Source organism: Sitophilus oryzae, unplaced genomic scaffold (assembly GCF_002938485.1).
Source record: "Sitophilus oryzae breed Bouriz unplaced genomic scaffold, Soryzae_2.0 scaffold_1058_pilon_pilon, whole genome shotgun sequence".
NCBI classification, from domain to species: Eukaryota; Metazoa; Arthropoda; class Insecta; order Coleoptera; family Curculionidae; genus Sitophilus; species Sitophilus oryzae.
In genome coordinates this window covers 253,020-266,235 of record NW_022145680.1, presented here as the reverse complement: position 1 = coordinate 266,235, position 13,216 = coordinate 253,020, and the positions used below count along the sequence as shown (strand labels likewise).

At 36.9% G+C, this 13,216-nt stretch overlaps 1 protein-coding gene across 1 annotated transcript; it reads left to right on the top strand.

The window, feature by feature from the left end:
• The first annotated feature begins 5,492 nt into the window (after positions 1-5,492).
• LOC115875637 lies at positions 5,493-6,860 on the top strand. The gene has a single exon (XM_030891153.1). It carries the CDS (start codon positions 5,493-5,495, stop codon positions 6,858-6,860), a length of 1,368 nt encoding a protein of 455 aa, XP_030747013.1.
• Positions 6,861-13,216: the final 6,356 nt, after the last annotated feature.

The window sequence follows — 13,216 nt, the reverse complement described above, 5'->3', positions numbered from 1 at the left end:
CTACATTTATGATATCTGTCAAAAATTGTTCTGCCTTTGAGGTAATTAAGTGATTTGTAGCACCACTGTCAATAACAAAAGATATTTCGTTCATTCGGTTGGAATTTATGACATTTTCTGATGATAAAAATGCTATGTCTTCATTTTCATCTGTTTCTGCCACGTTGCCTACAAACTTTTGCTGTTTTTCTACTCTTTTCTTCTTACAGTCTACTCGTTTGTGTCCTTTTTCGCCGCAGTTATAACATTTAAAAGGAAATTCTGACTTTTCTGAATAGTTTTCTCTTGTTTTTCCTTGATACTTTTTGAAATTTTTCTTCTTACTTACGAAAGCTTGTACTTCTTCTCCACTTTGTTCTTCTCTTTGCTTCTCCTGTCTTGATTCTTCCATTAACAGTTTGTTCTTCACAAAGTCTAGAGTTATATTTGTGTTTCCTTGACAGAAAACTACGTCAATAGCTGTTGATACTACTTGATAGCTTTCGGGCATTGCTGCAAGTAACTGGGTTATGATTTCTGAGTTATCAATTGATCCACCGCTGTTCTTGATTTCAGTAATCGTCTTTTCAAAATCAAATAGGAAGGTACTTAGTTTTTCTTTTCCTGTAAACTTCATGTTACGTAACTTTCTTTGTAACATTATTTGATTTGCTATTCCTTGTGTTTTAAATGTTCCACTTAATTCTTCCATAATTTCTTTGGCTGTTCTTTTGGATTTTACCATTTCTAATACGTTATCTGCCAGAAATTGTACGATTATATTTCGTGCTTTTACGTCATTCTTCTTGAAACTTGCCAAATCAGCTGGATCTTGTGGAGGTTCTGTTTCAATTACTTCTAATACTCCATGCTGTTCGAGACACAACTTTACTCGAAATTCCCAGTTGGAATATCCATTTCCATCAAAAGGTTTTACATTTGCAACCTGCGAAATCGATGCCGCCATTTTGTCTTTTTACCAGAACTTTCTTCCGTTAGCTACTTCCCAATAAAACCTTTAATTTCGTTCACTTTTTCCGATGTTTGGGTGCCTGGGCCCATAACCTGTTGAATGGCACAGTCAAACTCAGTGAATCGAAAGAAAACGTATTTATTTATAGCTTCTAATTGGTTTAACAATAAACAATAAGTTCTTCAGACTGTGTTCAGACTACGACTTCTCGCGTTCTTTTTTTTAATGTTCTTTTTACATCCACAGATTACTAACTACTAATCTGGTTATGCAACCAGTAATTCTTAGTATTGTCATCAACATTTTATTGGGTATGATGAAAAGAAGCTGCAAACTAAATTATCGTGGAGCTATATTTTAATTTATTTTTATCTACAATAACTATTACTTATTTTTTGTACGGCGAATTTAAATTTATGGGCCATCCATAAATTTACACCGTATGTGTTCGAATATTGGTTAAACCTCGGGTAATAGCCCGAAATATGCAAAAGAGCGAGTGAGTTTAGGTTAGATTAGAATTAGGTTTTAGTTAGTTTTGCATTAATAAAAATGTAGACCTAATCTAAACCAAACCGAAACTGACCTGTTTTGCCTATTTCGGGCTCCTACGTGGGCAACCCTACGTTTAACCAATATTCGGCCTTTTACGGTAACATAATACTCATTCTGATTGGTTTAATCTGGCTCCATAACGAAACTGTGAGTTTGAGGTGCTATTGCAAATTAATGCCATTAATAATAATAATAATACAACCTTTCCCAACCTGGCAGTTAGGTAAAAAATGCAACCAAACCTATGGTAAACATGGTGAATACAAGAAATAAACGATATTCTCAGGGCGAGGGGGGACAGCGGGCTGGTCCCTTTCGGAATCGTCCAAATCCGCAGCCTGTCGAGGGTGTCAGCATGGCGGGTGATGCTGCCCCGAGATCTACACTCACCCAAACGCAAGAAATAGGACATCCTTCATCTTCAAGTGCTGAACCGGACACACCTGTTCCCACCGAAGATGGTACTGAGCAACTACCAACGGTACGTCGCAAGAAATGGATCAACGCCGAAAATAGTGAAATCATGCGACTGTACTATAAAGTTGCTAACCTGGAGACGGACTTTACAATGTATCGTGACAGATTGTATGCACAATTTATAAAGGTTTTCCCAAATCTTAAACACTTAAGCGAGCAACGCATCGCAGATCAACGCAGGGCCATAGTAAGTAGGAATCTCCTTTCTCAAGAGACACTGACCAGAATCAAGGAACAAATAAGACTAGAAATCAACCTAGAAACAACTATTGACATACCGCCACAACCACCGCAGAACGAAAGAATACCTGAAGCAGAGACAGAGACTGCACTACCGACATAGATTACACTACCGACCGAACAAACCCAACTGGATTATCTATACCAATCAAACCTAATTAAGTTTTATGGCTCCAACCCCAACCGCAGACCATCACTTCCGAAAATAAAATACACAGCACAAACAGCAACAATCATCGAGAGAGTCAACGCTATCCTATGTGATAAACTGAAAACCAGTTTCAATTTAGAAGAAATACATGTACACATATACTGTGCAGCCCTAACTTGTCTTACACAAAATGGTCAAGATGTAGCCCAACGTCCTAAGGGAAATAAGAAACCTATACCACGCTGGGAAAAAAGAATGTCTGACAAAATCAGCAGATTACGTAGAGACATAGGTCGCATGCAACAACTTTCTAAAGGAAACGATAGTGAAACCCTTTTAAAAAAGATATCAGAAGACATAACGACTAGATTCCGTCAACTAAGCGGCCAAACCCAGAAAGACTGTTATCGATACTCTAGATTCATTAAAACAACAGCTAGCAGTACATACAGACAAACTCAAACGGTACAAACGAAGCTACCTACGACGGATGCACAACGCCCAATTCACCCAAAACGAGAGGTGCTTCTATCGCAACCTTGGAAATAAGACAAATAAAGAAAACCTCCAACATCCAAATGCCATAGACTCAAACCAACTAAATCAATACTGGAACATCTGGTCGTCACAAGGAGAGCATCAAATAAATGCCGCATGGATAAACCAGGAGCGTGAAAAACATCAGCACGTAAGAATGGAAAACACAATAATTACCCTGCGCGACGTTGAAAGTGCAATCAAAAAATTACCTAATTGGAGAAGTCCAGGGCGTGACGAAATTCACAACTTTTGGCTCAAGAAATTTTCCTCTACTTACACCTAGCGAAACCTACACCTACTTACACCTCTACTTACACCTTTTGAAATACTGCCAACACAGGAAGTTAAATACCTGGGAATAACCCTGGACAGTAAACTCCTGTGGAACAGGCATATTAAGAACACTACCAGCAAAGCCATAAAGGCTCTCATGATATGCAGAAGACTGGCCGGAAATAGATGGGGCTGCTCCCCTAACATTTTGCGCTGGATGTATACTCATGATAGTAAGACCCATGATTACTTATGGAGCAGTTGCGTGGTACACACAAACTAGAGCAACGGATTTGGCAAGGCTAAACCTATGCAAAGTCCAGAGACTAGCATATGGTTTGCATCACAGGAGCCATGAGAACCCCTGTCCAACAGCAGCAATGGAGGTCATTCTAGATCTAACACTCACTGCACATTGTCATTGGTACTTAGATATGCCAATGCGACAATGATTAGAATGGTCACTAACGGAATTAGTACTGGGAGAATTGTCAGATCAGGGGCTTGGAACACCCTCAAAAAGGAAATACCACTCCTGCAACCCCCAGTGGACGATATGCCAAGAACGTACAACTTTGACAAACACGACAATGTAGTATTGAGAAATAAGAAGGATTGGAAGAGCGAAACGCTTGCCCAGCAGTTAAAAGACCATACCATAACTTGGTATACTGATGCTTCCAAAACCAATACGGGGAACAGGGATCAGGAGTGTTTGGGCCGAGAGCTAATTACTCTGAACCAATGGGCACTTACCCCTAGTATCCTACAGGCAGAAATCTACGCTATCGAGAGATGCGTACAACTTATCTTAGATAGGAACTATCGGAAACAAGAAATAGCCATCTTATCTGATAGTCAAGCAGCGTTAAAGGCGATCAACTCAGTATCAATCAATTCGAAATTGGTCAAAGAATGCATAGAGAAGCTGAATAAATTAGGCAAAGAAAACAAAGTCCTCCTACACTGGGTGCCTGCTCATGGCAATGAAAAAGCAAATAATCTAGCTAGGAAAGGAGCGAACACTCCACTAACTGGACCAGAACCGTTCTGCTTTCCAAGTGGTAACCAACTCAAGGCGGAACTCAAGAACTTGGAAGATTCCATCCGCAACCTGGAATGGAAATCTTGCAATGGTCTAAGACACTGAAGATGTTTCTGAGGGCTTATGATCAAGAAAAATCACAGATCTTCCTGGGTCTGAGTAAGAACAATCTTCGGATTGGCACGGGTTTTTAACAGGACACTGTCTCCTCAATGAACACCTCAGTAGATTGAAACTAAGAAGAAACAGGCGAATGCAGATTCTGTGGAGAAGATGGTGAAACACCAGTACACCTCATCACTGAGTGTGCCGAGACGACAACCATTCGTGCCATGAATTTTGGTACGACTGATATTGGATGAGATGGAGAACTACCCTCTATAAAACCGTCCCAGATACTGGCTTTTGTCAAAGCCCTGGGACTGTATGATGAGTTATGATTCAAGAAAGGGGGACACAATGGATCTGTAAGGTCGAAGTGATTAACCCCCCTCCCACTCATTCTAAATTCTAAAAAAAATTCTACACCTTTTGAAACACTGATGACCCACATCACAAGTACATGCGAGAGGTAGCCGACGCTCTATATAGAGTATGGCACTGCAAGAAGAAGACACCTAGCGAGAGAATTTACTGAAACTTTGATTGACCCCAATAAAATGCCCGTCTTTCTAACGGAGGGAATTACTCACCTTCTACCAAAAACAGAAAACGCAGATAATCCTTCCCAATATCGACCCATCACCTGCCTCCCATCAATTTATAAGATATTTTCAAGCTGCATTAGCAGTAAAATATATACCTACCTGGTCACCAATAACATCCTACACGAAGAGCAAAAAGGTTGCAAAAGCAGGGCAATGGGCTCTAAGGAACAACTTGTAATAGACTCGGTGGTTTTGGAGCAAGCCAGACAACAAAAGAAATCTCTTCATGGGCTATATTGACTATCAGAAAGCGTTCGACTCCATACCACACAGCTGGCTGTTGCAAGTTCTAGAAATCTACAATGTTGACCCCAAAAATCTGCTGATTTTTAAGGAGACCATGCCTTCATGGACGACCTCCTCAACCTCAGGTCTGCTCCCTTTGACATAACATCGCCAAAAATTCCAATTCGTAGAGGGATATTCCAAGGGGATTCTTTTAGCGCCCTTTGGTTTTTTCTGGCCTTAAATCCACTATCGCGGATAATCAATGAAACAGGTTATGGATTCTCACTACGAACGAGACGTCATCTCATTACACACCTACTATACATGGATGACTTGAAGATATATGCTGCAACAAAAAACCAACTTGAAAATCTTCTGCGTACCGTTCATAAAATCAGCGCAGATGTTGGAATAATCTTTGGTACGAGCAAATGTCAGACTGTTTCAATCATAAGAGGAAAACTATGCGAAACACCAGAATTGAATCTAGATGAGAAAACAATTATCTCCTCAATGTCGACTGAGCCGTATAAATATCTTGTAATGCTGCAAACATACAAAATAGAACATGGAATTATTAAAAACCGCCTATCGACCGCCTTCCGACTGCGACTTACCTCCCTACTAAAGACAGGTTTGAATTCTAAGAACCTTTTTAAAGCAATAAACACTTGCGCCCTACCGGTTCTTACATATTCTTTTGGAATAGTCAAATGGACCGATACAGACTTGGAATCCCTAAATCGCCTGGTACGAACAATCTTAACCAAATTTAGAAATCACCACCCAAGAAGCGCTACGGAACGGGTGACCCTCCCTCGAAATCTTGGAGGTAGAGGTTTACTGGATGTTGTTAATGTCTGTCGGGAGCAAATAAAGAGCCTCAGAGAATACTTTTATACCAAGAACAGCAATCTTTACGTCACGGTGTCTTCAGCTGATGTCAAATACACCCCCTTGAACCTCAGTAGTAAACAATATGATGCTTTTCCAACTCTATCAATCACTAATAAAATAACTACTTGGGGAGCCAAGGAGTTACACGGACGGTACCCAAGTGAGCTAGATCAACATCACATTGAAAAGGCGGCGTCATTGCACTGGTTAACATCGGATTATCTCTACCCAGAAACCGAGGGATTCATAGTGGCTATGCAAGACCAAGTGATTCCAACACGCAACTACCGGAAACTCATCCTAAAGGAGAATATATCAGACAAGTGCCGTAGATGTGATTCTGGAAGTGAAAACATAGAACACATTTTATCAGGGTGCAGTAATCTGGCGAGTACAAAGTATCTGGAAAGACACAACAGAGTCGCATCAATCATCTACTTGGAGATCCTCAAACACTTCAACATTGACCGAGAAATCCAAGAGCCCTACTACAAATATCATCCACCACCCGTAGTCGAAAATAATAGTTTCAAAATATACTGGGATAAAACCATCCTAACAAATAAAACCGTTAGACGTAACAGACCGGACATCACGCTTATAAATAAAATTAAAAAAACAGTTTTACTAATTGACATTTCTATTCCTAACAACAACAATATACAAAGCAAGTTTACAGAAAAAGTAACAAAGTATCAAGATTTGAGAATAGAAATAAAAAATATATGGCAAATGGAATCGGTCCAGGTAGTCCCCTTGATTGTTTCAGCCATTGGAATTATCCCGTCAACCTGAAAGAACAATTAAAAGTAATTGGAATACCTGAAAATACTTACCGCCTATGGTGCTGCCAACATTGTTTGTTCGTTTCTAGGTGATTAACAATAGCACCTTGTCTTGTCCCCATGGACCGATAAGGCAGCTTTAAACCTGCTCTGAGCAGGAAGAAAAAAAAAAAAAAATAAATATATATATATATATATATATATATATATATATGCAGTATATAGCAACTATATATATATATATATATATAGTATATATATATATATATATATATATATGCCTATACTTGCTACTTCTGCTATATATATATATATATATATATATATATATATATATATATATATATATATATATATATATATATATATATATATATGTATATATATGTTATATATATGTATATATATAATGTTAATGGCAATTAGCGATACGTTAGACTGCCGGAGTGCCGACGTCACAAATGTCAAATAGCTTTCCAAACAAGGTTTAATTCTTCTATATTTCTATTGAGCTCTTCCAAATGACGTTACAAGTTAATATAAAATGTAAAAAAACAGGTGATTGCCGACTATCGCCGACTTTTGTGTCTGGTATTTTCAATACGCCTATGATGGTTGCGCATGTTGAATGCATGATTTTTTTTACATTCTATGTTTTTGATGGGATATAGATACTATGCTCGAGTTTTGGGCTGAGGGTACCTTTGGAAAACCAGAATTATTTTTCTTGGGCCCAGATGCTGCTTTATAGCAGGTTCCCCCTGTTCACCCAACACAAATGCTCGTTGGTTTGAATGCATCCGCTACGGTTGTTTTGTAGCGTGGGACTCTTGATGGTATCCTTGGTGTTGTCCAGAATACCGCTCTCCGTTTCGTTTTTGTCGATTGAAACAAACGATAATGATAATGAGGCTCTCTGTTTCACAGTTGGAAACGCTCGTTATTGCCTCCACCACTGCTGACTTTTTTTTGCAAAGTCATAGTCCCTTTCAACGTAATTTTAATTTAAATATAGCCCTTTAAAAACTTAAATAATATAATTAACTCTCCCAGACTCAATCTCTAGATGCGCCACTGCTCATCTGTAATAATACAGTTGAACCTTTGGCGGTACAGTAACAAAATAAAATACTAGTTCATTGTAGCGTAGGGTATTTAATGTTAACATCTACTTGTAAACGATGAGTGACAAAACTATTCGAAATGTTGTAGTTGTGTAAATAAGTAAAAAACAATGTTCGACATACGTATCAGTTTTATTTTAAATGAAATTTTGCTTACTTCCTTTAACCAAACATTCTTACATTCTATTATTGATTTTTTTGCAAATATATATTTTTTCTATTTCTTATATATTATACGGGGTGCTTCAAATTCTAGGTACGAGCATTGGTATGTCAGAAACCGTAATAGATACGAACATGGTGAAATAGGGACAAAGTTGTGTTTTGGGATGTTCACCAAGATGCTATAAAAATACTAACTGATGCTATAAACTAACTTTTTTAAAACTACTACACTTTCATATAGCCACGTTATCAGGGCTATCAGATCGTATTTTTATATTTTCAAATTAGCTAATAGTTTCTGAAATACAAAGGCCAACTTTTTTTTAAATATGGATCTGCATTTTTTATTTCAGCTTTTGATAGAATTCTGTCTCCTGAATACAACGATATGCCACACTTAATATTTCTTTTGTTTTGGACATTACAGCGTTTTTAAACCACTGCCATTGGCAGCTTTTCATCGATAAAGCAAATAACTTTTTTGAACACAACTTTGTCCAACACAATTTTGATACAAATTTGTCCCAATTTAACCTTGTTCCGATCTATTACGGTTTTCGAGATACCTATGCTAACACCGATTTTGTAGCTCCCTGTATAAATATATTAGGTATATATTCTTGTATAGAGTGACGGTGTAAGAAAAATTCACATCTATGCTTTAAACAAGTCAGGTAGATTTTTTATAATGTTTTATTTTGATTTTAGTATGCAAGAATCTTCTATGGAGCACTGAATTTCTTCTACCGCGTTCACCAAAAGAAATAGAATATGTTAGTACTGTATAATAAGAATATACTAAGGGCTGGCAAAGGTTAGTCTTGCGTCGAGATTTCCGTATGTAAGAAGTACTGAACAAAGAGAGGAGAGTAAACACGTTGCCAATTGTATGAAATAAACCGAGAAACTGTGCACATCGCTAAGAGACGTGGAAGGGGATATAGCAGATTTGTCGCAGTTGACCGGTCGACCCAATCAATACCTCTGTCAGTACTTAAAGTTTTAGGGAAAGGTGTACGTCATGCGTTCAGCTCCACGATTTAATTTCGTCTCTTGATACTTGATTTGTTTATTTATTAACGAGTCGTTGTAATTTTCCCTATAGCTTGAATTTTGTGCAGCTTGAAAGTGCAAGCTAGAAACACTTGCATTTTTGGTAAAAATAAGTGGAATTGAGTGGGTATTCGATAATGGTCGCGCTACTAGAACTCTGAATTCTAAAATCGATATCTCGAAATCTATTAGAAATAACAATATATTGTAGTTTTTTCAAGAACTTTGTTAATATTTCTGGCTGTATTTTCCTTGTAGACAGTATGTGAAAATCTTTATTAATAAAAAAATTACACGATTGCTGAAAATTGCTATGCTCTAAAAGTAAATGGATGGATTGTTTACAATTTTTGAATGGAAAAAACAACCTTATCGAATTTTTATGATGTAAACATATTGTAAAATATCCGATCTTGAAAATAAAAAAAGTTTCAATTTCTAAAGTGGTTTTTGAGTTATGGCCTGTTATGTGTTAAAAAGTTGAGTTTTTAAATTCGCGATTACTGACGTTTTTTCGTTATAAAAAAAATGACACCCTAACGATATCCTTATAATTCCATTTCAGATGCTCAGAAACATATCTAATGATTGTATCTAGTTATCTTTTCGAAAAAAAAGTCTTTTAAAAATAAGCGATTTGCGATCGTGATTTTACTTTACTTGATAGGGAAAGGCGTATCGGCAACGCAGCAACTTCACACCGTCGCGCGTCGCGTCGGTCAGTCGCATTTCTCTCACTCCGACTTAATAAGATCCCTATGCGATTTACTTCCACACATGTAAATGCCGACCCAAAAGTAACAGTTGCCAGCACGGTATACATTATACTAATTATTATATTATTAATCCATCATTGTAATCTTTAACATAAATTATTCCTAGTGTTTGAGTATTACTGTTAAAATATATTATTTAATTAGTATTAAAACACTGCCTCACTTATTCAATAGGTATAAAATAAAAACCATTTTTAAAAATCTTGTTTATTTTTCTTAATTTATTACTTAATCTCATAAAATTAATTTTAAGATTATAGGCTTTATCTCAATTTGTTTTAATTTCTGAGATATCAATAATCATAGTCGAATTAATATTATTCAATAATCATAGTCGAAGCGATCGCCATGGCTCAGTAGCAAGTGTGTAGATGTATATTATGTTCACCAGAGATATGGAGATAGGAGAATGAGCAATGAAGGTGCGCAGAAATGAAGATCATGATGGGCGCCATGTTGACGTGTATGTCTATAAGGGAAAGTCAAAAAGTTATAATGATTTTACTAGAGTTGTTAATGACATTAAGATACATATAAGTCTAGGATATCAATATATCCTAGACTTATTTTCATAAATCAGGTAAAAAAATATGGTATGAGTTATGCCAATTCTTGTATAGAAATTTTAGTTTTAATTATTGTTTGAGACAGAAATTTTAACAAGAGTGTTACGTTTTGTTGTGGCAAGGATAATAATAATTGTCGGGAGTCATATAAAAAACCTAAGTATTTGCATTTTTGCATTGGAATTAAACAACTCTTTTCCTTATTTATAATAAAACCTAACAAAGTTAGGAAATTTTTAGTAAACTGGGAATCAGTGATTGCTGCCTGCTTTGCCTTACTAATGATAATTAGATAATCAAGATATATTACGCATACAACATCATGGTTTCGGAGATGTATAACTGGTTTAAGCAATTTGGTGAAAATGTATGGAGCAGTACTGAGTCCAAAGGGAAGACAGTTAAATCTATAATATATTTTATTATATTTAGAAGACAGATATTTTCTATGTTTCAAATGAATTGGTATTAAAAAATATGCGTTTGGGACGAAGAAATGCCTCTTGGATAAGGACGACATCTGGACTGTTGTCGTTTAAAAAGTCGATAAGTTCGAACTTTTTAGGGTTCAGGGAATTTGCATTCCAAGAGACAACGAGGATACCCTGGGTTAGAAATTTAGGCATTTCTAGGTGCCCAGGAGGGGATAGCAGACAGTTTAGCAAACATGTCGGCGACCAGGGTTGTTACTTGAGCTGTTATTTGCTCCAGTATAATTTTTTAAAGTGGTGGAGGGGAGAGTAACAGTCCAGACTGGTTAATGGAAGTACTGGATTTTGCTACGCTTGCGTAGGAAGACTGGGTATCAGAGGTTGCTGATCTGAAGCCTGAGGGTCTCCGGGCACTTGGAGGTTGGTCCGTTTTTGACGAGGTTTTATTCTCGGGATTATTAGGATTTTTTGGGCAGTTGATATGATTTGCTGCATGAGGTCCACCGCAGTTAGTGCAAACTGCAGCGGTTTTCTCATTTTTGTCACAGTCTATGGTACTGTGATGTTTTTCACATTTGACGCAACGAGCCGGGGCGAAACAATTCGTAGCAGAGTGTCTAAAAATTGTTCACAATTATGACACTGACGTGAGCCATTGCCTTGTTTTTGAGCTTCTATACGCACTCTTCGCAACGCTACAGTGCGTACGTTGTAAATGGATGTTTGGTATCTAGGGACTCTGATTTTTTCTACGGGAAGAAGCTTGCCTTTTTTGGCAAGGCGACGAATCTCTTTCACTTCATAACCCTGTGAAGTTAAATCATCGATAATCACGGAATTCTCGACATATGTTTCAATGCCTTTTATTACTACATTTAGATCCCGCTCACCTGGCAGGAAGAAAGTGTGGAACGATATTTTTGGGTTTTTAAAATAGTTTGTAATATTCCTATGATCGGCGATCGAGGCAGGGATGATACGAATGCCTTGCGGCACTGTCCTGGCTTCAGCGGCCTTAATTTTTTGTTCGTTAAATCGTCTGGTTATTGGTGACCAGAGTTTTATGTCTCTAATCTTGGGGTTGGCTTTTTTGAAACTTGGGGAGATTGGCCTGCTGCGTTTGAGGGGCACCAGGTTCGGGCCTTGCGGCTTTTTCCTGAGATGCGGGATTATTTGATGAAGTTACTAATTATTAATTAGTATAAAAGGGGGAGCCTTAATTTTTATTGTATTTACAATAAAAATGACTTCATGTAATTTTTATACTTTATTCTCCAATTTTGTTTATTTTTTTTCAATACATAACAACTAACAACACCATAACAACAAGCTACCCATAATTCTATGCTTCCAGGAAGGAGTTGTCAGCCTAGTTTTTGGCGCTATATTTAAATAATTCTTACATTAGTAAATGTTAAACAGTGTGGCTCGGCAAATAAAATGAAATGGCTATCCAGAACTCAAATGTAAAACAAATATTTATATTATGAGCACGACCAGATTATCTGCTTAATTTATAGTACCTCTAAATATATCCAAAATCGAAGATAATATATACAAAAATACAATCTGCAATACAAAACAAAATTTCAAGGAGTTATAATTTATAGCAGTAAGTCTTACAATTTACAGCAGTAATTTTCAATAGCAGATGTCAGTGTTAACTTGAACAGATAATAAAGCTAAAATACTCAATAAATATATCTATCAAAACCATGAAAATAAATAGATTATATAGACATGTCAAAAGCGATCTAAATTAAAGACGTTCTCATGGTACTTACTAGTAAGTTTACATGTATGGGCCGCAATGCAAGTAAAGTTTATCTAAATCTATAGTGTTGACATATCTGTCAAATATCAAATATTAAGAAAAAAACTATGGTCAAATTCAACTATATGTGACTACAGTATACGTCTGGCAAAGGAACATTAGCAATAGGAGGTTTTCAATGCGATAAAAAAAGATTTTAAAGCTGCAAAATATACTGCAGTGCAACAAAGACGGATAAAGTGTCTTTTCTCTACCATCGTTTAGGGGAAGTGATACGACGAGAGAGCCTCTGCGAGAGCGGTCGGGGCTTTAAGACGTGTGTGTGGGGGCTACTGGTAATAGAATAGAATAGAAAATAGAATCAGTATCAGTCAGATGTCGGTGAGTTGATTATTAATCGTATTTTTTTATTAATATGTTTTACGATCATGTGTTGTATTTAATGCAACAGTGTAATTAAACGTAGTTGAATTTTTA